The 27,408-nt window shown below is 52.6% G+C and overlaps 1 protein-coding gene across 1 annotated transcript in view; it reads right to left on the bottom strand.

Moving 5' to 3' along the window:
* Positions 1-462: 462 nt before the first annotated feature.
* Positions 463-27,408, bottom strand: part of LOC144164436 (histone H2B-like) — a 47,989-nt gene continuing 21,043 nt past the window's right edge. Inside the window, exons 2-4 of the mRNA XM_077694970.1 lie at positions 13,240-13,311; positions 7,267-7,488; positions 463-566 (exon numbers count right to left, since the gene is read on the bottom strand). Of these exons, the coding sequence (XP_077551096.1) occupies positions 463-566; positions 7,267-7,488; positions 13,240-13,311 (398 nt within the window). The remainder of the gene's footprint in view (positions 567-7,266; positions 7,489-13,239; positions 13,312-27,408) is intronic.

The following is a 27,408-nucleotide window of genomic DNA, read 5'->3' as shown; positions in this document are numbered from 1 at the left end:
CTTGCAGGAATAAAACTTATCCCTGCTGTTATATCTTGAACCTTGCCACCCTGAGGGCATACAGTCCCTCGCAAGAAATAAATAAAGGTTGAATCGCGAGGTTTCCTACGAGCCTACGAAATCTGTGAATCAATTTGACAACACGGAGTGAAACAACTGCTCCTAGCAGGATGGGTTTGTATGTGTGTGCTTGTGTGCTTATTTTTATTTTTTTTGCTGCTCACCTTTACTTGTTTTGCCATCATTGGACAGCTGGCATATCGGCCATGTCAACAGCGGCCCGAAATGCGATGCTGAGAAGAGAATAAGAGCAGCAGCAGCAGCTATTTTCCAAGAGAGAACAGAGCAGGGTGGGTGGCTGGTGGCAGCAGCATCATCTCCAGCTACTGCACGCAATTGGTTGGCCCCAATAAGCGCCGTTTTTGGTTGATGGTGGTTGCCTGTGGGGGCTCCTCCGAAGGCCTACTTGGAGCTGGTGTACTTGGTGACAGCCTTGGTTCCCTCGGAGATGGCGTGCTTGGCAAGTTCGCCCGGCAGCAGCAGGCGCACGGCGCTCTGAATCTCTACTACTACGACTCTCGAGGTGCTGGTAGGGCAACCCAAGATGCTGAAGCGAAGTCTGCAGCACTCCCCGGTGTGCTGCAAACTCCGGGCAGGAGCATAGCAGGTGCTCCAGCGTCTCGGGCTCGGGACAGTGGGCACAGGAGGGCGAGGAGCAGCGGCCGTGGTGGTGCAGTCTGGCTGCACGTCGCAGCAGTTCAGCCGCAGTCGGAGCAGCAGGCTGCGGTCGTACCTGCTCAGACGCCCCGCGAGGACCCGAGGGGCCTGGCCCCTCACCACACGGCGGTCTGGGTGCATGTTGAGGGCCACGCGGGTCAGCTGCTGCCGTGCGGCGTGGTACGCTGTGACGTCCCGGGAGACGGGAGTGTCCTGCTGGTGGGCGCCCTTGGCCAGGGCGTAAGCCTCCTCGTTCCCCGGGATGCCCCTGTGGGATGGCAGCCACTGCAGTTGAACATGGCAGCCGCCAGAGGCCACTGCATGCAGTTTCGCCGTCAGCGACGTCTCCACGTACCTGCAGGAGCTGGACGGCTGGTCTGCCTCCCGCAGTCGCAGCAGAGCTGGCCGGGAGTCCGTCAGGACCAGGGCCTCGCTGTCCTGGCCTGCCCGCTCGAGCAACAGGTATGCGGCCAGGTGCAGGCCGGCCAGTTCCGCCGTGGTCGACTATGCGGGGAAGGGCAGTCGGCATGTTCGGCTGGCGCCGACCGCGGGAGCCGTGCAGGCGGTTGCCGCGTTGCCCGTGTGGTGCAGCACCGAACCGTCCGTGAAGACGTGTAGGCGGCGGCCGCTGGCGTCCTTCTGCAGCAGGGTAACCACCTCTTGGTAGATGGCCGCATAAGGAGTGGAGCGCTTGCTGCGCACCCCTGGAAGCTTGGTGGCAATCTGTAGGGCCTCCTCCATGCCAGGCGGAGGCGGCTACAGACGGGGCCGCTGCGGGACTGCGATCTCCTCGTCGTAGATCTGCAGCAGCATGCCCATCTGCGAGTCCGGCCGGCCGCGGAACCGCTGCAGCAGGGCAGCTCCGTCCAGGGACTTCCGCAGCCGGTCAATGTGGCGCAGACCCGTCTGGAGGGCCCGCATCTCGATGGGCCATGTAGCTGCCTCAGTGTAGGTGGCCGCCACTTGAGAGTGCCTGGGGAGGCCCAGACAGAGCCGGATGGCCCGGCGCTGGTCTAGTTCCAGCTGCTCCCACCGGCGGCGCGTCAAATGCACAAGAGGCAGTGCATGGAACAGGCCGTGGAGCACGGCCGACGAGGCCATGCTGCTGTAGATGCGAAGCGCTACCTGGTGAGAGCACCCGTTGCCACGGGTGAGCAGCTGCCGCACTCCATGCAGCACCCCGGCAGCACGCTTCTCAAGGCCTTCGTGGCCGGGATCCACGACAGCCGGCAGTCCACGAGCAGGCCCAGGTAGGTGACCTGGTGGCGCCATGGCAGGGGTTTGCTGTTGAGCAGGAACTCGGGCGTCTTACGGCAGGCGGTCTTCCCTTGGGGTGCAGCATGAGCGCTTGCGCCTTGGCCTCGGACAGCACCAGGCCGGGGCTTGCCAGGAAAGCCGCGACCGAGTCCAGCGCCGTCTGCAGGCACGCTTTCACGCGCCGGTTCTCCCTGGTGGGCCCGTGCGTCCAGATGGCGATGTCATCAGCATAGACCGCAATCCCCACTGGGTACTGGAGGCCAGCGGGGATGCAGTCTGGAAGCGGCGCCAGCGCCAGGTTGAACAAGAAGGGGCTTAGCACGCCCTCCTGGGGCACCCCACAGCAGACGTCCCGTGGGCTGCTGGTTGCCCGGCCGACCTTGACCCAGAAGGTTCGGCCAGCCAGGAACGCCTGCACGTAGCCCCAGAGGTGCCCCACGACGCCCATGCCGTCCAGCACCTCCAGGATGGCGCCGTGAGGGACAGTGTCGAACGCCGCCTTCATGTCGAGCAGCAGGAGGTAGGCCACCTCCTTGTCGTATTGGGCCTGCTCGAGCATGGAGACGACGTCGCCCAGGGAGTCAGCAGTGCAGCGGTGCCGCCTGAAGCCGCTCTGCTGCTCCCGGAACCCTGCCCGCTGGTCGGCGATCCACCGCAGGCGCCCGGGCCACGTGCTCCAAGAACTTGCCCGCCGTGGAACTGAGAGACACCTGCCGGTAGGACTCTGGCTCCGAAGGCGGCTTGCCCATCTTCAGGATTGGGGACACCAGGCCCACCAGCCAGGCTGCCGGGAGAATGCCCGTTGTCCAGGCGCGGTTGAAGAGCAACAGCAGCGGCCTCAGGTGGGTGACGTCCAGGTTGCGCAGCATCTCGTACGTCACCCCATCGATTCCCGGGGCTCTCGTGCGTGTGGGGAACGGTCCAGGGCGGCCTGCAGCTCCCGCAAGGTCAGCTCCGTGGTGCACAGGGCTACAACCAGGGGCTCCGGCAGGACAGCCGCAGCGACGTTACGCCGGACCAGGGCAGGCAGGCGACCTGGACAGACTGGGTGAACTGGTCCGCGAGAAGCTCTGCCACGCCCGCCTCGGTGATGTCCCGGGCGATGGCAGCAGTTTGCAGTCGGCTTCGACTGGTGGTGGCAGGGCGCAGCAAGGCCTTGAAGACACGCCAGGCCCTGGCTGGGTCTCTGCCCGAGTCGAGGGAGGAGCAGAGGGACTCCCAGCCCTGCGCGTGCCGCTGCCGAGCCCGTCGTCTACACTGGGCGTCTGCTCGTCGCTGCTCAGTCCAGTCACTTGGCCGCCCGCTCCTGATGGCACGCCGCTGCAGCTGGTTGCGGCACGCCCGGAGCAGCTCCAAGTCTGGCAGTGACGTGCTGAGGGGTGCCTCCCCTCGTACGGTTGCCTTGTCCGCACAACGCACGACTGCTGCCAGGATGTCGAGCTCCGGATCGTCCAGGCACTTGGCGACCTCCTTGCCGAAACTGGCCCAGCTGACAACGGCATAGACTGTGGTGTCGGCACGCCTGCGGTCGCCCGTGGGGGTGACCAGAATTGGGTGATGGTCTGACCCCCAGGTGCTGCTGGCAGTCTCCCATCAGTAGGGTAACCGCTGCGACACCAGGGACAGATGGATGTGGGACAGCTGGGTGGTGCCCCGTTGGCCAGGGCGCATGAAGGTGGGGCTGCCCGTGTTGGCCACAAACAGCCCGCAGGAGGTGGTGGCGTTTAGGAGGTCTCGGCCGCGGCAAGTGGTGCGGGGGCTGCCCCAGGCCGGGTAGTGGGCGTTGAAATCCCCACACACCAAGGTGTCATGGCGTAGGAGTGGGCGCAGTCGGCACACTGCCGTGGCATCCCAGCGAAGTGCTGGCCGCACGTACACGCTGGCCACGGTGGTGTCCGTGGTCCCCATGCGCACCGTGACGGCGGCGCACTGCATGGGGCCCTCAGTGACCGAGGCCAGGTTGACCGGGTCGTGGCTCAGTGCAGCCCGCACGTAAACGGCCGGGTGCGACTTGCCTGGTGCATGGGTTGTGTCCAGGCAGAGGTAAACGCTGTAGGTGCGCTGTGAGCAGCTGGTGGGGCTGGGGTAGCACACGTACCCTGGCAGGCGCGTGGAGCCACCACGGACCTATGCCTCCTGGAGCACCACCACGTCAAATTGCTCCCTCAGCAGGTGGTCCACCAGCTCTGCATGGCGTCGCTCTAGATGGTTGCAGTTCCACTGCAGGATGCGTGGCCGCTGGCCTGTCCCGCAGGGTCTGCTAGCAATGTTGGGGGGCTGGAGTGGAGGTGATGGATGCCAGGGCAGCAGTGGCCGCCAGGCGGGCGGGGTCGTCAGCAGGCAGGCGGCCCACCAGGCTTTGCACGAGGGCCAGGAGAACTGGCACCAGCTGGTCCTGGCTGGGGGCGGCGGGGCTTGCTGGCGGCTGCTGGTCCATAGACTGCGGGGCAGGGGGGCGGCGGGCTGACTTCCGCTGCCGCTGCGGCAGTCCCTGGTAGGCGGTGGGTTGCTGTTGTGGGCTGTTGTGGTGCTGCTGGCTGCTGTAGCGCTGCTGCTGCTGCTGAGTGCCGTGCTGCTGCGGGCTGGAGCGGCGCCTGGCCATGTCGGCGTAGCTCGGGAGCTGCTGGCCAGTGCGTACTGACGCAACAGCCACAGCACGGGGCACAGGCTGGGGTGCCCGTGCCACAGCTGTGGTCACCCGACGTTCCTGCTGCCAGCGGGGGCAACGGGGGTTGTCGACGGTGTGTGCGCCACCACAGTTGGAGCAGCGGGGGGCAGAGGCGGTACACTGATCAGCAGCGTGGCCCCCACCACATCGTGCACACCTCTCCTTGCCCCTGCAGCAGGCCGTCACATAGTCAAGGCGGCTACAGCGTGCACACTGTGTGGGCCGTGGCCTGCAGCCCCGCACAGGCAGCAGCAGCTTGAAGACGGCCACGAACTGGGGAGGGGAGGGGGCGGCGAACTCCAGCAGCAGCGCGCCATCCGCCTTCCGCACCACACTGCTCACCGCCACCTCACAGTCACAATGGGCGAGGATCTCATCCGTTCCCAGGCGAGAGTCAACCCCAAAAACAAGGCCGCGACTCGTGCCTCGTTTCGCGGGGCGGCCGGCGCGGACAGCAATGCCAGCTATGCACTGTGTGGCCAAAAGTGCAGCAAGGCACTCGTCCGTTTCGGCGTCGGCCGCCACCACGTTCAAACGGGTGTTTACCCTCACCTGGGAAACTCCAGTGGCGGCGGCGAGCTCCCGAGCAATGGCGTCCCTTGATGTGGCCAGGAAGGAAGCAGCCCGGTCAGCAGGGCGGAAGAGGCAGGTGCCAGCGGCCGGCAGCGCGATGGGGCGCCGCGCAGCCAGTTTCCTGGCGTTACGCTTGGCTGCTTTGCTCCTCTGGGTGACCCACTGCCCCTCCTGATCCTGGCCAGGAAGTTCGGGAGGCGTGGGGCCACCCGAAAGGCCGCCGCGTGCGCGAGCGCCGAGCCGGGAGGCGGTTTGTTTACCTCCTGGGCGACGCCATCTTGCGCAGCGGCCTGGGCAGCACAGAAGGCAGCGGCGGCGAAGCTGGGAGCGACCGGCAGCCCGCAGGGTGGACTCGCCCAGGCGAGGGGGAGCGCGGGTGGCCGCTCTGGTGTTGGTGGCCGGCCCAGCCGCGAGGAGGAGTGGGGCCGGCGCGAGCAAGGCAGCGCGCCCGCGTGACGTCACGGCAGCCTCCCCGCTGCGGGCGCCTAGCTTCGAGGAGGGAGCAGCGTTGCCAGATGGTGAAATACAGCACCAGATTGTGAAAATCTGGTGAAATTCGGGGGCTACTGGTGTTGAGGTACCAATACGGCTACACCAGACAATATCTGGTGAAAACTGGTGAAAAAAGGGTGTTGTTTTTTTGAACTAGACTGTTTTATTTCTTGAATGAAAGCTTTTTCAGCATATAAACACAAAAAGCCGCTGGACTGTCTGAGCATGCGTGTTCTAATGTGCTTGAATAACGAAAGCTCGAATGGTGCATTTTGCATTTCAAATACACCACAATGAACCACAACCTCCGAATTTTTTAACGGAGGGCGTGTACCCAAAAGCGTCCTGAGGTTCCCTCTCTAAATGGTTACAGCTACATAAGTTTTGTATGACATGTTTATTATAAAAAAATAGTGCAATGTTAAATCCTCACATACTGACTAAAGAGAAATTTACGTTGTAACAGGTCTTGTGTTTCAATATGCTCTGCGAGCGTGCCCATAGAACATGGAATAAGGGTTCCTTAGACAGGTAGTGCGATGTATATGAATACTAAGTAATATTTCACTTCTTTTGAAACTACTTTGCCAATTTAATAATATAGGTAACTGAGTAACACTTCGATTAATGATCAAATCACCCCCTGGGTAGGCTGGATGGATTGCCTTAAGCAACCAAAACGCCATATCAAAAGGCTGTGTTTTTGAGAAATGCATGCACAGAAGACGTGAAGGATCCAAAACAATGTAATAGTGGCTGTATTTAGTGCTGGTGAAATCTGGTGAAATTTGGGCCAGGAGATGGTGTCGATGGGTATTTTCAATCTGGCAACGCTGGGAGGGAGCAAGGGCCGCCGCTCGGCGCGGCGCTGCTTCCATGGCATCGCGCTCCTCATCGCTGGGTGCCAGGTCGGAATCCAAACCATCCGAGGGTTCGCGGGCTCGCTTGGCGGTCGACGCCTCGTTTATGGGCTCGGGCAGGGATACAGCAGGGTCGCCCTGGTTGTAGTTCTCGGCGCCACCACTCCTGAGCAGTGCTGGGGCCACGTGCGCGCGGGCCAAGTCCTGGGCTGGCTCGGCGTGCTGCTGGCTGGTCGCGGGCGCCGGCGGTGGTGCCGGCGGGTCGCCCAGATACCCAACAAGTTGCTCGGCACGTTGCTGCTGCTGCAAGATGCTCCCGCACGAAGCAATTAGCCTCGCAAGGCTGCGGGAGCACCCCACGCTGTTACTATGGCGATGCAGAGCAAACGCGCGTGCAGCAGCAGCACTTGTTGACGGAGGCGGCAGGCTGCCGCCCGTCGTCGGCATGGTCCGGCCGCTGGACTAAAAGATAGCCAGCGGCGCGCGCACGTGCACGATAACAAAGTTCAGGGCGCGGATCGGGGATCGAGCGAGGCGAGCACACAAACTGCGCCGTCAGCGAGACGCGTCGGCATGGTCCGCGATAGCCGGCGGCGCGCGCACGTACACGTAGATCGCGGCACCGATCGAGGCAGGAGCGAAGGAAAGCACGACCTCACTCCTCGGCGGTTCGAGGCGAACTCCCGGTCTAAATCTCGCGGCTCGTGATGGTGGATCGCTTGTTGTAGTGCGCCAGGCGCGAGGACTCGGCCGCAATGCGCTCGAAGATGTGGTTCACGAATGCGTTCATGATGGACATGGCCTTGCTGGAGACGCCAGTATCGGCGTGCACATGCTTGAGCACCTTGTAGATGTAGATGGAGAAGCTCTCCTTCCTGCGGCGATACTTCTTCTTGTCCGTGGCGCGCACATTCTTCTGCGCTTACCGTTGTCAGATGGTGGAGGGTTTGGCACATGAGTGCCGCACCCCAGGGCTACAGAACCCAGCCAACCATCATCACTCAACTACTACGCCACTCAGTGTAAGCGCCCCCCCCCCCCGAAGGGGAGTATATTTTTTTTCTGAGTGGCGGCCCTTACCCCTGGGCATAGGGGGGCGATGGTCTGCCGTCTCTTCATTTCTGTACGAAAGGGGAAAAACCATTACTACCGCGATACTTACATGGTGTCAATCTGCAAAAAAGGAGAAGCATTAGAATGTGACAGAAATTTTTCCCCCAGCCTCCTCGAAAATTACTGCCGGTGAACACCAAGTGGAGATGAAGCCCTGGGCCCCAAGCCGCCGCTGCTTTCTTTGCAGGTGAAACCAGACCTCTTTCCGCACTTTTGCAAGTACTTCATGGAGGCCTGGCCGCCGCTCAGAGTGAGTGACAGCGCAGCGGGCCAGCCATACTTGATATGAAGATTCTACCAGGAGCAAGACGAACTGATTGATTGCTGCGCGCGGGAGTGGGTTTAGGAACCGCACTGTCTCGTATGGAATACCAGGAACATCAAATATTTGGGCTACTTTGCGTAAGAGCGCCTGCGGAATTGCGCACTGCAAAAAGATGTGCATCGTGGACTCGGCCGCCCCACAGAACAAAGTGCCCTGCAGTGCGCCGGAACCAATCCTACAGGTGCACGAGTGCGTCTAGTGTAGAAAAGGAGGCTCCCGCGCGCAAAAAGCCATTGGAACGATGCCCTGCGGGGTTCTAGAAAGTCTGCCAGAATTAATTTCCATTTTGGATTCCAGTTTACGAGCGTGTACTGCTTCAAGTGAGGCGGGAGGCTGGGGTACAGTATCTCTGCCAGGTCCTTCAGCGGCGACGCGAAAACGTTGATATCGGGTACCGCTTGTTGGAGGCGAAACAAGGCATTAGCTGCCCGTTATAAAACAGCGAAGGAGCACCAGCACGAACGACGTTATTGCGGACGGAGCTCTGCATAAACAAACCAAGACGAGTGCTAAGAAAATAGGACGCGAGACAACTGGTAGGCGGAATGTCACAGCCCAGTGTCACCTGCGTCCACTTCACGTGCAGCGCTGTCGCTAGAACTCCCACATCGGTGAGGCCGAGGCCTCCCTTGCTTCTGGGCAGCTGTACTATCTGCTAGAGCACTGCACGGGCCCGGGCCGGCCCCAAAGCCCGGGCCCGACCCGGCCGGCGGGCGGGGCCGGGCAGCCCAAAGTCGATTATTGGCGGGCCCGGGCCGGGCCCGGGCTCAATGCCGCGGGCCTGGGCCGGGCTCCGGCTCGACGCCGTGGGCCCGGGCCGGGCTCGGGCTTGTATTCATAGGCACGGCCATTAATAGGTCCAACGTGAAGTGTAGAAAAGAGCATCAAAATGAATATTCTTAGTTTATTTTTGCGTGCTGCTTGCTGTTAGTTGTACGCATTATTTTAAAAACGTGTTTTGCTAGGTCTAAGATTTTCTATTTTGCTGTATAACATACCAAAGATACGATTACAAGGAATGCCCAAGAGGGGAAGGGCTTAATTCAGACATTCTGGAGCTGTGCACCTATGTCTATGTATGTGCACGTGTGTTTTAGATATCGCACCAATTAAAATGCGGCTCCGTGGCCGGGAATCAAACACGCATGCCAGAGAAACACCACCGCTTAACGACCACTGCATGTGAAGTACTTCAACGCGCGTACATACTCGTTGGTTCAAATGCGTATCGAACAATGTCAGCAATACCAACTTGTGGTCGAGACAACCACGTGAAGTTGCCAAGAGTCTGGTTATCAAAGGTGATGATGTCTCTCGTGAAAGAATACGAGCTATTAAAGGGACACTGAAGTGATTTGTAAACAATGCGGGATTACGAGCGCAAACTGTAGTCCGGAGTCCCTGGGCCCTGTTTCGACCACTCTGTGCGCGTTTACGCGAATTTATTTAGTAGAAAAATTAATTCGAAAATGCTGTCCTCCTCTCTTTACGCTCGCCCATTATCTGTGGCGTTTTCGTGTGACGTCAGCAGGAGAGGAGCTGGCAATTGCCTGTGCTACTGCACGGCTCGCCGACCTTCCGCAACCGAGTCAGTCGGCCCACCGTTTAGTGCGGCGGCCGCCGACGGGTCGTCGCAATTCGTTCGATCAGTTGAAACTAAGCCACAACACGTTTAGGAATGGAAGAATGCGCCTTTTTTTACTTCGTTAGTTTGTACACTGTATCAAGCTCCAAGTCAAGGTCGCTTCACACAAGCGCTGCACAAGCGCACATGCGACGCTTCGCTGACTGGTACGCCAGTAGGAAAATATAAGGCCTCTTGAAGGGGGAGAAGAGTGAGCGAAGTCAATATAAGTACTAAGGAAATAAAATCAACTGATATTTTTACCGTACAGCGTAAAACTAGGGTGCGGGAAGCACTTTTTTGCGCTGGGCGAACAAGCAGAGCGGTCAGGAGCACGACTACGCATCTGCGAACGCTTTCCAGCAGGGGGGTAAGGCGAGCTCCGAGACCGTACGAATCGTGGGTGCTGACATGATACAATTCCCATGGTTGCCAGATCAATTGTAGTCAGCCTTCTAAAAAGTTTTTCCGTAACTATTTAACTCAAACAAAGAACTGAAGCAAAATAGTTACAAATAATTGCCTCACTAATTATAACTAGCTCTCTAAAAAAACTTTTAGTGTAATTAGGCTCTAATTAGCGAACAAAAAGTAAGTGCGCAGTTCAGTTTTGGTTTTGATTTCCTTAAAGTGTGCTAGGAAGTGGCGAGCCCCTTGCGCCTGACTTTGTTTGTGTGTGTGTGAGTGTGTGTGTGTGTGTGTGTGTGTGTGTGTGTGCGTGCGTGCGTGTGTGTGTGTGTGTGTTGTGTGTGTGTGTGTGTGTGCGTGCGTGCGTCCGTGCGTGCGTGCGTAAGTGTGCGTGCGTGCGCGCGCGCGCAGTCTGCCGATCAGATCTGCGTGCGTACGAAATGTACAAAACTGGTAGAACTCGGATGCACGCGTTCAGCAAGTGCCTCCCCGGCGCTTGTGAGACTGTCATTCGTTTCTTCACGTTGAGTACCCTATCTACTACCCCTGAACTGACTCCGGAACAGCGATTCCGATCTTACCTTGACTACCGCAAGTTCACTATAGGCTACGGAGTGGCAGCCAGCCATCATTCCCGTTGGAAGAGAAATAAAAGGAGCTTTATAATTGTTCGGTTTCAGTAGTTTTATTCATTGAACTTCTTACAGCGCTCTGTGCTTCGAACTTTCGCGCAAACGCTCGTGAAGGTAGAACGAAAAAATAGGTAACGAAATGCGGTTTCTTTTTTAGTCAGTCACAATAAGTCAATAAGTCAATGTTCTCTCCTCGCGCGCCCTGTGCGGCAAATTGCTGCCCATTTGATACTGCGCATTCAGTCCCGTAAGCTTTCTCTTTGAAGTGGTGGAAAGCAGCTAGAACTTGACGAAAACAGACAGAAAGCAAAACGGGACACGCCGCTGACTGTATTTCGCATACTCCCTTGGCATTCATTCTTCCACTCCGTTGGCCTGCGATCGACCGCGCTCTTCCGTTCGTGTGCTTCAAAGGGCCGCGACTCACCGGCAATATGAGCGTTGACCCATGCGATAACGTTTTTTTGGTGTCGATAAATGTTTTACATTCAGCTAAAGCCACAGTTCACTTCACTTCGTTTGAAAAGCATTGAGCGAGTCGCAAAATGTCACAGAATGGAAAATAAAAGCGACACAGCGCAAAAAATGGACGGAGATAATGACGGAGATTCATTTTTCTCTGCGCCCCAGTACGGATCAGCTGATTCCTTGGCGTCCTCGCGCATGCGACCAGCCGCATTCGAGCTTGCGCGCAAGTGTTGTGTGAACGTTGCCACATCTTGCTCAAATAGTCTCAGTACATACAAGTCACGCTAAACCGAAAACACGTCGGTTACCTACCCACAGTAAATAAACTACGCAATGCTGTCTACGGCGCCTAACAAAATCCGCCTGGCCAGCGGTCCACCATGTTACAATTAATCCCAGCATGCTTCGCTAGCCGGAAGCGGAAACGCCTCAGTAGCACGTTGCTAGATTACAACCCATCACTTTCGCTGTTTTTAGTAAGCAAAAGCTCCGCTGGCAACATTTAAATCGTTGTATCATGTCTGCCACTGTGTGTCGTACGGTTCGAATGCATTGGCTCAGCGGCGCGCTTTCCCTCTAGAGTCAGTATATTATCTCTATGCTTTCCTGTCTACGAAATGCAATTGCTAGACGTAAGCTATTGTGGAAACTCGGGGGATGCTTACTGCACGAGCGCAATACAACAAATAGTCACCTAAGCTGTTTGAAATACTAAAACTAAATAAAAGTGTAAACTGTTTATACATTCTAAACCTAATATTTTCCATTGCCAATAAAGAAAAAAATAAGCCTCCTGTGGCCTAGTCGTCTGGTGCGCTAGATATGTCACCGCAAGTGTTTTGCCAGTCACAAGTTCGAATCGCCGCGGGTACATGCTTTTTTTTATGAGTTAAAGGGGTCCTGAAATACCTTCCGCCGATGCATGGATGTACATGTAACCAAATAAGACAATGTATAAGCAATCTCCTCCCGCAAGAATTTTGTTAAAGCGATGAGTATTAGCTGAGAAATCGTAAATCAAAAACCGCGCATTATCGTCGCACCGCTTTTCCTCCTCCTTTCTCTGTTGACGGCGCGTGCGCCTTCCCTCCCACGATGCTGCGCCCTTCAGCGGTGACGTACTTCCGCTATGCCGCTCCGCATACTGCCGTCTGCTACCGTCAAGCTTTGTTGACACCATGAATACCGCACTCCGTTCAAGGCTGGAAAAGCGAACGAAAAATCTGGCCGCATTTGTGCGGCGGCCTGGCCTTGCCCTTTCGCGGTGTGCATTGCTGCAGGGCAGCACGTGACTTTTAATCGGCGGCGAACTCGCAGGCGCTCGGGGTGGATCGTGCGCTCGGTCCCTTTCATGCACCGCGCACTGTTTATCCAAAAAAGCGCCGTATGAGATGTGGCCCCGCTTGTGCCGGGTCTTATTTTGAAGCGGTGGTAATTCCTGCCGGCGGCATGTGAAAAAAAATTCCCCCGCATTTCCCCGAAGGGGAGTATGAGGAAGTGCGAAGCACGGGGTGATGCTATGAGGGGGAGTTTGTTGAAGTTTGGTGGCATTTTCCCGTTAGTTACATTAACACCCCCTCGTGATCACGTTCGGCTTAACACGCCTCGTTTGTCCCTCTGCGGAAATCTTGGTTGCGCTGTACTCGTTGTTGGTGGTAGCGTTGCCTCCGGGATATCCATCGAGACTGCAGAACTAGACGACCGCTCTCGACGAAGACGCGCGCGCGACTAACTGCAGAGCCGAGCCGAGCGAGGAGACTGTAGCGAGAGAGCACGCGCGCGCCGACCCACGGAGGTCTGGCCGTTTATTGCTGCATATATAGGGGAGTGTGCCGCGCCGAGCCAGGTGGCTGAGAGAGAGGAGGCGCGGGCGAGCGCGACGAGCGAAGAGGAGAGGGCAGCGAACGCGCGCAACGGCGCAGCGGCAGCCGAGCGAGGGGAGAGGAGGCGCGAGCGCTGACGTCACGGCGCGCGGAAGGGGAGGGAGGCGCGAGCGCGTGACGTCACGGCGCGAGGGGTGGCGAGAGCGCGCGCCGTCACGTGGCGTAGTTACGTCACTGCGCCGTTGCTACGGACGCTCTCCCTCCGCTCTGCGCCGTTGCTAAGGGCGAGGCGGGCGGACGGACGGACGGCGGCCGACGCGGGAGTAGGCCCGACTAAGAAGTGCTTCGCACCTACAAGACATTTTAAACCGATACAGAACCCGAGCACAAAACGCTTCAATAATGTGACCAGTTCAGCTTGGGGCGACGCGTGGTGGAGAGCGGCAACGTTTGCAAAACATGCTCCGGCGCGGCTCTGAGCTTTGTAGTGCTGGAGCGAGCGCCATTTCTTCGACAATCTCAAACATCGGTTGCCTTGGCAACAAGGCACAAATCTCTCCAGAAGTCAGTTACGGTTGCGTGATCCCGGTTCAGCTCGGGGCCCCACCTCGCGACATGTGGGCACTGCAGGCGTACCACTCACTCCCATTGGGAAGTGGGAGATGCGTTTGGCATTACAGGAGGCGATGGTGTGTGTGTTGCGGACGCCATTGTTTCGCGATGAAATGCGACGTTGTGCTTCTGTGGGTGGATAGTGCTTCCCATGGTCTTGATTATCTTTCTCGAGTGACGTACGACTCAACCTCGCATGGGGTATGTGCAGTGTGCGTGGCTAAAAGCCATCTCGGCTTGCGCGCCAAAGTTGAGTGACTTGCTGTTTGTCCCCGCAAACCGCGCGCGAGGTGAGTGCCGAATTTACGACGGGCAGGAGGAGTCAACCTATCGTCTGTCAATCGCGGTTCAGACTTGCAACGCATGTTGTGACGTTGTGTTCGTTCGAAACGTATCTCTGGATTGTTTTGAAGTGGAATAAAATGTATCCGTCAAACCCGGGCATTCGGCTCAGGGCGTTCTCTGCGATTGCACGAAAGAAGTGCCACGGGGCTTCAACGCTTTCTTTATGGAACGTACTCAGGTAAGAGAATATCCATGTCGTGTTATGGCCGTGTTGCATTCAATACGAACCGTTAAGCGTTTGTTTACACTTGTTTCGTTTGTCGTAAAATGTCCAAGCACTCCGACACTCCGCTGGCAGATCAGCCGGCGAGCCGACGCTGAGCAGACGACTCATCTCTTTGCCGGAAGTGCGTGAAAAAGCCGCCCAATCGCAGGATGTCTAGCTCATGACGAACATCTGGGAATCGATGATGTAGACATGTGAAGATGGCGGCGTCCAAAAACACGAAGGAAAGAGTGAGAAAAAAGCGACAAACTTTGCAACAAAAGTGTGAGCTTTCCGCTGCGCGTAAAAGAGTAATACTTGGCCCAGATGACCTTGACGACCCAATCTAACGATTGCGCTACTTCATTTAGTGTGCTCAAAATGCCTTTCAGGGCCCCTTTAACTTTTTCGTTTTTCGCCGATGTTTTCTATACTGAGTTCACCTTTTTTTTTGGGCCGCAACGTTCATTGCTCCACGAACTAGTCCACAGAACTCGCGCAGGCTGGCACTGCCGCGCTTGCGAGTTCTCGTTGGCGTGCTGTTGCCATAAGCACCGACTGCTTGCGGGCAGTGGGCACAGGCCAGAATCAACAGACCCTTGGCCTGGTGCGAACACGCTTTTTACGATACAGGCATGAGCGAGGCAAGCTCCAAATATGGGGGAAAAGCGCATGCATTTGAATGTCTGCGGGGACGCGGAGGGCGTTCATGCACTGCGTAGACCTCAGATAGTGAATGCTACGATTCCAAGCCGTCCTGGAAGGCTTATCTTATGCATTTTACAGCCGACAACATGGCAGAAGCGCGGTACTACGATAACTGGGATATTGAGAATGCCCGTCCAACGACGCCATCGAATGTCAAACATGTTGTTTTACAGACCGAAACCGAAACCGAAACTTGTTTGATTGCTAACCTTGGGCATCGTCCAATCACGGCGCCCCCTCCTCCCAACGTCACAGCTTAGTTTGTGCGGCCGCCGCAAACCGCGCATGGCAGTTTTTCTTCTTTCGCGCTTTGTAAAATAATTACCGATTTGTCAACCGGATAAACGATGAAAAGTGTGCTAATTTGAGCCAGTCTACACAGTGCAAGCATAAACGGGAGCTTGACAAATTCACTTCAGTGTCCCTTTAATACGCCGATGTGGCGTGTACTGCAGACGGTGCCAGCTAAACTATGTGCACTTTTAAACCCTTATTTTTTGCGTTTCAGTTCATGACGTGCTTGTACAGACTAGATGCTCCGTCTGATCGAACGGAATATAATAAACAAACTTTCTTTAGTGTCAAAGACCGGGCCTGGTCACACACGCGCGGGCCCTCTTTAGGCCTAAAAAATAAATTACCGGGCCGGGCCGGGCCCGGGCTTGAGATTGCGAGCCCGGGCAGGGCTCGGGCCAGACTCACTTATGAATGCCCGGGCCCGGACCGGGCTCGGGCTAGGTGTTATGGGCCCGGGTCGGGCTCGGGCTTTGCGAAGCGGGCTCTGGCCGGGCTCGGGCTTTAAAATCAGGCCCGTGCAGTGCTGTAATATGTGCCACGCTACAGGGAGCGGCAGGCCAACGCAGGGTGTGACATCCGCTCCGCGCCCTCTCCCACCCACCGTTCAACTCCAACCCCCTCTTCGCGCTCTCCATTGAGCTGAAAAAAACTACGGAAGAGCTGGCCCAGGAATTCGCCTCGTACTACGCGCCTGGCGACCCCCAGACGGCCGGCGCGTCACCGGGTTACGTAACACCGCCTCTGCAGCCAAGCACGCCGCTTCCCCTCCTCCACTGGGAGTACGTCGACGACGTCACGGCGGCTTTCAACGCGCCCTTCACCCCGGCCGAGCTAGCGCGCGCGATGCAAAACGCCAAACGCAAAAGCGCGCCAGGAGCCGTCGGAATAACATACCAGGCGATTCGGAACTGCGATGACAGGTAGCGCTTGCGGCTCCTCAACCTCTACAACCACCACTGGCAATCTGGAACCCTGCCCGAGCAATTCGGCCTATAACTTATCGCTCCCGTACTAAAACGAAACAAACCCCCGAATGTCTTCTCATCTTTCATGTCAATTTCCATCACAAGCGCTGCCTCCAAAATTCTATAGAGTCCATGGCGCTCGCGCGCCTGCAATGGTTCGCGCGAAACAACAACCTTAACCCAGAACAACAGACGGGTTTCCGCCGCCAACGCAGCAGCATGGACTCCATCGCAGACCTGGTCTCAGCACTTGAACACGCCAAAGCAACACAATCAGTCATATTTGTCGTGCTCCTGGACATCTGGACAGTCTTTGATTGCCTCCCCCACAGTAGGATCCACGCCGCAATCGAACGCAGCAAAATCATCGGACAAATGAGAGCATACTTAGAGGAATTTCTTCGCGGCCGACAGCTCCGCGTGCGGATCTCCGGATGCACCAGCTCGGCGCGACCGGTCACCAGCTCGGCCCGACCGGTCCCCCATGGAAGTGTGCTATCACTTTTCCTATTTAACCTCGCCCTCGCCTCTCTGCCAGCTGACCTCCCCAACGTCGCCGACACCCAAGTTCATATTAGCATCTATTCCGCCGATGTAGCCATATGGTGTACAGCTGAAAGAAAACGCCATCTACGCGGCCGCGACACCGCTCAGCTGACCCTCACCACGATAGTCGACTGTCTGAGACAGGTGGGACTGCAGGTCTCGCCCGAGAAAACAACGGCACTCGTGTACCACCCACCCCCAGAAATGCGCGCATAACACCGCCGCTACTCATCGGTAACACCCCCCTCCCCTGGCAGAAAGAGGCGAAATACTTGGGGATCATCATCCAACACCGGATCTCGTGGCTGCCCCAGGTTCAATAACTCCGAAGACAAGCTCATCGCAGTGCAGCGAGCCATCCGATCCCTCGTCGCCAGGGGCAGGGGATGCTCACAGGAGTGCGCGCTGCGCGTCTACGACGCCGCGGGCGTATCCCACACCATCTATGCCCTCACGCTAGCCACCCCAAGCAAGACAAACTGGGCGAAAGTGGAGCGAGATCACACCGCCGCCATACGTCTGTGCCTCGGCCTCCCGCGCAGCTCCCCAGTTGCAGAGACCCTAACAGAGGGCAACGCCTGGCCCGCGCAGCTTCGCACACGCAACGCAGGACTCTGCTTCATCGACCAGCTCGCGCGCGCGGCCGACGGGGCGGAACTACTAAAATGCCATCAAGCTCGGCCAGCCTCAACCGCCGGCAAACTCGCCGCGGTCTACTCCGAGATAACAGGCCTCACACAGCCGCCCCCGCAACCCGCCCCTCTCCCCCCCCCACCGCACACCGACCGTGGAGATACGCTGCACTCTCCCGGGCGTGAGGGGAAAAAGCGCGAACTCCCCCACAGGCCCTGCGCTTCGCGACCGCGGAGCACATGCACGGCGAAGAAGCCAGCAACGGGCGAAGGCTCGCCTATCCACTGACGGGTCGGTGACCCCCGTGCCTCCGACCAGTTCATCAGGGGCGTGCGTCGCCCCGAGCTGAACAGACAGAGCAAGTGCCACCTGCCCTTCCACGCGTGCTCAACAACAGCAGAACTGGCGGGGCTTCACCTCGCAGAGGACATGGCCCTGGAACAACAATCCGCCTTCACTTCCGTCACAACTTATTGCGACAACAAGGCCGCACTCCAGCGTCTGCAGCGTCCGCACGGGCATACGGCGGCTGTGGCGTCGCTGCACACCAAACTCTGTGCCATCGCCTCCCAGGGCTGCGCAGTCCACCTGCAGTGGCTGCCTTCACATGTTGGCATAGAGGGCAACGAGGCCGCAAACGCTCTAGCTAAAGAAGCGCACTCCGACGACACACCGCTCACCACCGATGTGACCCGCCTTGACTAGGCCAGAAATGCCTTCGCGATTGAGCTCCGCATAGAACACCCAGACGAGCGGGTTGCGTCAGGCAACATACCACCTCGGGGTCCATCCAACAAGCTGACCAGGCAGGAGAGCTGCGTCTTAAAGGAGCCATGAAGACAAAATACAAGTTGGGTTTGTTAGAAAGACTGTTTAGTCCCGATAACAATGATGTCAATATCATCGCAATCTTCGAACAAATAACGGAGATATTAAAGAAAACGTGTGAAGCAGTCGCGACCCCCTAGCCAATTTCCCGCAACTTTTCTATGACGTCACGGAACCTCGTTTGTGCGATTGGCGGCCGCCTAACTGACCTGTCGCGACGACACAAGACTGGATGTCTGTAATTGGGCCTCTAGTTCCATTTGACCGCGTCATTTAAATGCTAACGTGCAGTTAACGCACTAAAAATTATGTTTTATTGTTGGCCCGTATGACGTCATTCTTGCTCATAACACGTCACTGTGGGGCAAAATTTGAAAGTTTTTAAATGCTTTTGCTTTTTTTTTCGTTAAAAAACATCTTTTGTGGCTGTAATGGAGCTGAGTGAGATACTGAGTCCTAGTTCTGTCAAATTACACGAAGTTGTATTTTCTCTTCATGGCTCCTTTAAGCAGGCTACGCACAGGCTGCGCTGTGACGAACTCGCGCCTGCACCTTTACTCCAGCAAACCACGTTACGTCGTGCATATATCCCGGAGATGTCAGCAATCGACATTGCAGATGTCCAGGAGACGTACCGTTGGGGTCAGAGTTACATATATTCAACGTTCCTACAACTGCAAAAAACCCACCCAAATCACACGAAGGAATACGTACAATAGATATCTCATGGTACTTTTATATGCTGTATAGGGGACGTTACCTTAGTGGTACATCTTATAGATATTGTAGTGATATGCATGCAAGACATATATAGATGTCTGTTCTACAGTGGTTTTCTGTCTTTGGCACAAGCATGTTTTTATATTCATGACTTGTGTGCGTTAGTATGATATTGTTGAGATGAACCTGTATGCCTGAAATTTACATTCTTTATACATTATTTGGAAGTTTGGCCAGCCCCCTTTCCAAGGTTGCCTACGTGTTGTAGGCATTTATACATCAAATACATGTCTTACTAGCTATTCAGCACTGTTTGCTGTTACTTGGCACCTGGTTTCTAGATTAATGTGTTTCCACTTTTGAAGTGCATACCGCATGAAGTCTCATATGTGAAGTGCCAAGCTGAACACACACTCTCACAGAAGCACACGAAGCACAGCTCTAAACAAGAAATGTCGCATCGAAAACAAGAGGCAGTAAGTAACAGCAAACCAGTCTTGATCACCACAAGCGCCCTGGACACTAAGGCAACCACAGTAGCGTCATAGCATTGTACCCTACAGCACGGCTGTACAGGCCTTCAGCAAATAAACGATCACAGAAACAATTCAAAAAATAAAGTAATTAAAATGAAAGTCTCCCATCCTATCTGTAAGTACACTCTAAACTTTTTTTCCTCCCATATACTCCCTAAGGTTCTTTTTCGCCTGTCCTCTAGTGGTCCTCCTTGTAGGAGTTTTTTTACTACATGGAACAGGGAGGTTTTGTTTACCTCCTCAAAACAGGGTGTTTTTAGGTTATTGAAAGGAGGTATTTAGGGAGTGTTAAGAAATGTTCGGGAGAATTTAAGGAGGTCAAAATGGAGTATTCGTTACTTCTTGAAGGGCGTGTTTAAGTGATGTTTATGGAATTTTTAGGCGGTTGAATAGAAGCCTATTATGGCTCCCTTTGGAAGTACTTAATGTTAGTTTAGGGGCGTTTTTAGGAGGTTCAAGGAAAGCATCTACTTCTTTTGAATGGAGTTTGACGAAAGCTTGGGGAGTTTTGTAGGCCTTCCGAAAGGAGGTTTTCAAGGCCACAAGGGAGAATTTCTAGTTCCATGCGGGAGTACTGATTTCACACGGTTTTTCTCGATCTCAGGTTTATTTCAAACGAACTTTCGCAGACAAGTTTACATGGTACATGGTGTACACAAGGAGGTTCCGAAATAAATACTTATGGCGACCTCATATTGGAAATCACAAATGGTACATCGCTAAATAACACGCCAGTTAGGAATTGAAGACAGCAATACGATGCTAGTTGAACAAACCGTAGAAACAATATTACTACAAGAACTGGAAATACGCGAAAAACAAAGATAGTCACAAACACAACCGCATGGTAAGTGAAATCATTATAGAATACTAGCGGATCGACAACGAGTCAGTACTTATCAGAACTTATCAGTACGCATCAGCGCTCAGTACACAGTGAAAAAAATGGTTGCAGTGGTTTACAACAACAACAAAAAAATTCAGTAGGCGGTGAAATGAGCGAGAGCTGTGTGCTAGTTGAACAAATTGTAATAATAATAATAATACAAGAACTGGAAATACTTGAAAACCAGATAGGCACAAACACAACCGCATGGTATGTGAAATCATTATATAATACTAGAGGATCGAGAACGCTTCAGTATTTATCAGAACTTATCAGTACGCATCAGTACTAAGTACACAAAGTGAAGAAAAAATGGTTGCTGTGGTTTACAACAACAAAACAATTTTTCAATTTGTGGTGAAATGAACGAGAGCTGTGCAACAATTTGATATTGAAAGGTAACAAGCATTTTGTAGGTGGTAAAGGCACAAGAGATAAATGATGTAGGAGACAGACTGCAGCGATATCGCTATGGATAAATGAGTAATATAAAGAACGAAAAATATGCTGCGGAAAATACCATTGCGTTTTGATAAAGACACAAATGCGCCAAGAAACGTGACCAAGTCTGACGGGTTAATTGCAATGATTTAGAACAGAATGAGTGGTATCGCGACAGCTTCTTTAGAGTAGGAACAAAAAGCCATGAAATTCGTGTTTTTTGGATAATTTTTAGTTGATTCATTTCGCACCAGTTGCCAATATTATTTAGATAATTGTTTTAAGTTAAATTAGTTTGTTAACATTATTGCTTCCCTGAAAGATAGCTCTATTATCAGCATACAAAACAGCCCATCAAGTATCCCCTTTTCAGTAAAAAAAAGAAAAAAGAAAAAGTCAGAAATATAATACGGAATTCTTTTTGACTACTATCCAATGATTACAGGATTGAAAACAAATATTAGTGAGCGATATTGATGAGATAAAAGTTAATTATTTCTAAATCCTTCACACGTGCTTTGGTGCTGGCAAGGTCCAGAAAGGCATGTTCCACAAACGTTAGAGCACTGTGTGCTTCTTGGGATATTGAACGTTGAAAACCCAGAACGATGCAAACAGACTACACAGTCCTCCCAATAAATATGATGCAGTCAAGACACGCTGGCCATCGATGTGGAGGCTAACTTCCCCGTTCACGGAATGCAGGCAGGGAGTCAGAGGAACATCTGCCTGAAAAAGCAAAAAAGAAAAAAAAATGCCCCACACGCAAAATTCAAAACAGACACTATGGTTAAATGAACTTAATAATTCGGTACAGTAATAAAATTGTAAGGCTAGGTTCCCTGCGAATTCCAGTACCTAAATTAGGAATGCAAAGGCTTCATAAAACCAAGTGCCAGTACATTAACTGTCGTGGCTTACAGCAATAAAAAAGATATTACTTCCGCACAATATACTCGAGCACAACTTTAAATGACAGTGAAGAGGAAATGCAAGTCTCTGTAGGTAGATAGATTAGTTTTTGTTTTTGACTGAAAATCACTTTGGTATTGCATGATTTTGTTAACTGCTGTTTCTTGCTTTAAGATGCCAGCTTGCATCTATCAAGTGAGTGGGCACACAGTTAAAGATGCATATCCTTACACTACCTCTCCCCTACCATGGTGGCTCACTTTCATAGAAAAAGTGCAGCTTTTGCGAGCTGGACGGCTGTTGCAAGCCGTGGCAATACTCACTTCTGCTTGAGGGGCCAACTTGGTTTCCGAATGCAGCCTTGCCTTGTACAGCACAGCCTATCCTGCCTTAAGATCTATGAATTCATTCAACACGACCATGTATCAGGATCTGCAGAAGAAAATCGTGTCAGCAAATAATGAATTCATGCCGGATAGCCACCCACTGTTTCAGTTATACTTGCAGATACCTCCACCTATTTCCCTCCTGGTGTTACATCCAAAGCTAATTTGTTACGGCTTGTCTCATCAAGTATGGTCATCTGTCATAACACAGCTAGTCATACAGGAAAGTCATTCACTGGGTCAGAAAACACTTTCTTTGTTTACAGTAGTGATAAACTAGGCGACTCAGTCATCCGTATTCTGACACCTTAATATTCTGTGTCACGGAGCTGACAAGCATGATTGGTGCATAAGGTCATTTGTAGCCGCAACCGTTTTTACAGCCTTGTTAGCTAACGTAAACCTCGTTCATGGCACCACATTACTTGTGATTGCATGACAACAACAAAAAAAAACAGCTGAAATGGAAAAGCTATTCTCGCAAACTTACCAACGCTGCATGCCACACACACCTGCCATAGTTAATTTACCGTGATTGTAGAAGTTTGCGTCACGCAAAACCACAGTGCACTTTTTGGAGCTGCAAGCTCCGTGTCAAAATCGAGTGTCAGATGAATCGAGTAATTTTTGTGTATGGCCTTACTATTGATTATGATAAAGTTATTACCAATAAAAGAAGAGTGTGTGCATTGTTCTTCTAAAAAATGATAACCTTTTTAATGCCCGGCAGACTTGTGTCATGCTACGGCAAACTCGGTTCTCTTCCATAAGGGCATGAATTTGTGTTTTTATTTACGTGGCCTTAGCTGGCGACTGACGGGCCCCGATTGTATACAGACCCTCATTATCATCCGAAAGGGAATAAAAACATTTCGGTTTCGAACCACGTCGCCGTCGTGCTCCACACTATATGCATTTAATCGTTCGATAGGCTCATAGCATCTTTTCCGCATGTCACCGTTTCCTTAATAGGGTGCGCTGTTAGATGTGAAGAGTCGACTCAAGCGAGCAAACAACGCCACCGAATCTACAGGGCACAGTTTTCGAAGGGGGTGGCCGTCTGATCTGCGGCTTTCGCCGACCAGAGCGCTAAGAATGAGTCAGAGCCTTGAACAAAAACAACACAAAGACCTATATTTGGACAGGCAAGCCATCAGGAGCGTTAACAAATAGATATTACAAAGTAGAGCAGTTAAATAAAAAGAACACGAGCAGTTCGATGCATATGAGAGACAGAGTCCCACAATATTCACCGACCGGGCCCGACGATGCACCGTTGTCGGAGGTGATTCGGCTACCTGAGTAACCGTCACGTTGCTTTGAAACGACGCCGCGCACGACAAACGATTTCATCTCGAACGCCCTGTTACAAACCGGCCTACAAAAGAATGCGAATGCATACCCCAAAAGCCACAAACAAGTACAATAAAACGAGCGTGCGCTTTTTTCTTTGCCCGTGCGTGTACGTGCTGTGTGCGGCACGGGTACTTCGCAGTTAACCCTATCTAAACGTTTGACAAACGCATCGACTGATGAAAGAGCACTTACCAGCGAGCTGACCGCAGCTGTCGCCGTATCCAAATGCTGTTAGCGGCCGTTCCTCGTGTGACAGGGGCACATAAAAATCTTTCCACGAAATGGCACTACTAGTCCTTCTCAAATAAGAAAAACGATGGCCCAAGGCGAGGCTTGAAGCTTCGGCCGCACCGAGCCACCGGCCGCGCTGCGTTGATAGCACCATAGAGATAATATACTCTAGAGGGAAAGCGCGCCGCTGAGCCTTACCGTACGTACCGTACCGTACCATTGGAACCGTACGACACATAGTGGCAGACATGATACTACGATTTGAAGGTTGCCAGCTGAGCTTTTGCTTACTAAAAACGGCGAAAGCGATGGGTTGTAATCTGGCAACGTGCTACTGTGGCGTTTCCGCGTCCGGCTAGCGAAGCATGCCGGGAATAATTGTAACATGGCGGAACGCTGGCCAGGCGGAGTTTGTGTAGGCGGCGTCGACAGCATTGCGTAGTTTATCTCCTGTGGGTAGGTAACCGACGTGTTTTCGGTTTAGCGTACGTGTGACTTATATGTACTGAGACTATTTGAGCAAGATGTGGCAACGCTCACACAACACTTGCGCGCCAGCTCGAATGTGACTGATCGCATGCGCGAGGACGCCAAGGAGTCCGCTGATTCGTACTGGGCGCACAGAAAAATGAATCTGCGTATGATCTCCGTGCATTTTTGCGCTGTGCTCCTTTGCTTGCCATTCTGTGACTTTTTGCGAGTCGCTCAATGCTTTTCAAAGGAAGTGAAGTGAAGAACTGTGGCTTTGTAGCTGAATGTAAAACCTTTATTGACACACAAATCTGGTAGACTTCCCCGTTCTACCTACAATGTGAACTGACTGCAGCATGCACTGTTTTCAGTGTGAACCGCGTTGTCTACAGTGTGAACTGTACATTTAAGTGTGAGCTGTGCATTTTAGTGCCACTGACTGACTTTTATGTGTTCATTTTGTGATTAGGACGCCAAGACTGCAACTGTGTTCATTGTGAGAGTTGTTACCTTCCCCTTTTCCCCTCATCCTTACCCCCCCAGGGCCCCATGGCCTCTCGTCTAATAAAGTTTTTCACTCACTCACACAAAAAAAGAAAAACGTTATCGCTTGAGCCAACGCTGATATTGCCGGTGAGTTGAGGCCCTTTGAAGCACAGGAACGAAAGACCGTGGTCAATCGCAGGCCAGCGGAGTGGCAGAATGCATGCCAAGGGAGTATGCGAAATACAGTCAGCGGCGTGTCCCGTTTTCCTTTCCGTCTGTATTCGTCAAGTTCTAGCTGCTTTCCGTAACTTCAAAGGGAAAGCTTGCGGGACTGAATGGAATGGGCAGTATTGAATGGGCAGCAATTTGCCGCACAGTGCGCGCGAGGAGGGAACATTGACTTGTTGACTTATTGTGATTGATCAAAAAAGAAACCGCATTTCGTTACATATTTTTTCGTTCTACCTTCACGAACGTTTGCACGAAAGTTCGAAGCACGGAGAGCTGCAAGAAGTTCCATGAATAAAACAGTTGGAACCGAACGATTATAAAAGTTCCTTTTATTTCTCTTCCAACGGAAACAATCGCTGGCTGCCACTCCGTAGCCTGTAGTGAACTTGCGGTAGTCAAGGTCAGATCGGAATCGCTGTTCCGGCGTCAGTTCAGGCGCAATAGGAACGAATGACGGCCTCGCAAGCGCCCGGGGAGGCACTTGCTCACCGCGTGCATACGAGTTTTACCAGTTGTACGCGTTTTGCACCCACGGAGATCTGAGCTGGATACTGCACACACACACACACACACACACACACACACACACACACACACACACACACACACACACACACACACACACACACACACTGTGCAACTCAGGCGCATGGGCCTCGCCACTTCCTAGCACACTTAAAGAAAATCAAAACCAAAACTGAGCTACGCACTTACTTTTTGTTCGCTAATTAGAGCCTAATTACACTAAAAGTTTTTTGTAGAGCTAGTTTTAATTACACAAGCAATTATTTGTAACTATTCTGCTTCAGTTCTTTGTTTTAGTTAAATTATTAACGAACAAGTTTTTACAAAACTGAATACAATTGATCTGGCAACCATGGGAATTGTATCATGTCAGCGCCCACGATTCGTACGGTCTCGGAGCTCGCTTTACCCCCCTGGATAGCACGGAGGTTGTTTACATCCGGGCAGCAAGTCGTGCCGCCAGGGCAAGTTGAGTCGCTGCAGTCGGGTGCGTTGGCGCGCTGGCACGAGAATTTCAATCGTCTATATATGCGCAAGCAAGCGAAGCAGATGAGCATTGCAATTGTTTGCAACGGCGAGAACGGTCTCTTTGTTATCAGCAGAGTTTGACAACACCTATCGCCAAAATAAACAGATTGAAACAACACGGCCGCGCTGTCTGTCTGTGATCGCGCTGGCTGAAGCATCTATACGGGTATACGTACGGTATGGGGTTTGTAGCTGCGTGCAACCGTCGCGTCCTGCTTACTCGTTCTAATTAGCATTAGGGCACGGTTGAAGTGCTGATACACGGAAACAGAAGACTAACATGGCGACCGCCTGCTTGAGATGATTATGCCAGATGGGGAGTTTATTCTGGACGTGGTAATATACAAGGAACCGAACGCCATCTAACAAATGGTGTTAAGACGTTCTAAACCCTCCCTTTTGCTACACGGATGGGCAACGGTACTACCATGGAGGTTTGTTCCACTTTTTTAGACCATGCCTAGGGAGTATATTTTTTGCTATAAGTACTTTTCAGGGCACATTACTTGGTTAAAACTCTATTTCCGGATAGTTTGCGTTTACAGTGTACCTGCAGCTGGGTAGTAAGAATGCTTTCAAAGTACACATAAAACACAAAAAAGTTCAGGCGAAACAGCTTATATTGAATTCCAGATTATGTAATATGCTTTCGCAACACAAACACTTTAATTTTCAGTCCTATCTGCCCTGGCCCACAGGGTCCACATTGTACAATTACAAGAATAGTACAAATATTCATGAGTATAAATAAGTCACACAGAGCAGAAAGGTTGACAAAAAATAGGAAGAAAAGCAAACATGTAAACCCAAGGTACAAGCACAAGCTAGTTATGCAACTTGAAATATCGCATATTAAAATAAGTGGGTGAACAACAACGCAAGAAAAGTGTGAAAAACAAAGAAATGATTGAATGGTGGTTATAAAAACACATCACATTTACGAAATTAAATAGTTCACATGTAGTGAAAAGTTTGTGGAACAATAAAACAAAAGCACCTAGGAAACACAGAAGTGGTGTTGAGTGGTGGTTGTGAGTGCCATACAAATTTAAGCTAGCTTAAACAATCAAACATCAAGGGAAATGGTTATGATCTATAGAAAAGGTGTGTACAAAAAAAATGACTGTACGGTGGTTACAAGAGCAGTAGAAATTTACGTGATGAAATGATTCACACTTAGTGAAATGGCAGGACAACAATGAAACGACAAAAACTTTTGAAACAACTTATTGAATTCTGGTTAGGAAAACAAAAAATTACACTATTTCAATATTTCACAAAAAGTTATATGATTTTGGAACAAACAAAAAAACGGGGAACACGGAAATGATTGATATTAGTTACAAGACGACTGATTTACATGACTACGTGATTCAAATCAACTGATACGCTCAAAGAACAATAACACAAAATAAAAACGCATGGAAGCACGGAAATGATTCAATGGTGGTTGAATGGTGCATGCCTCCATCATCAGTTGTGGTAGGGATTCTTGAACAGTTAGCGTTTTCGTTGTGGTGCCAGAAACTGCCCAAATAGTTGCAGATCAAATTGGTTGGAATATGAGTAAACATTTCATGGTCCAAAGGCTGAAAGAAAT

The sequence above is a fragment of the Haemaphysalis longicornis genome, unplaced genomic scaffold (genome assembly GCF_048455015.1).
Source record: "Haemaphysalis longicornis isolate Haplotype H1 unplaced genomic scaffold, Haemaphysalis longicornis Haplotype H1 scaffold_13, whole genome shotgun sequence".
In the NCBI taxonomy this organism is placed as follows: domain Eukaryota; kingdom Metazoa; phylum Arthropoda; class Arachnida; order Ixodida; family Ixodidae; genus Haemaphysalis; species Haemaphysalis longicornis.
Note: the sequence above shows the minus strand (reverse complement) of the source record. Positions and strands in the feature narration are given on the sequence as shown.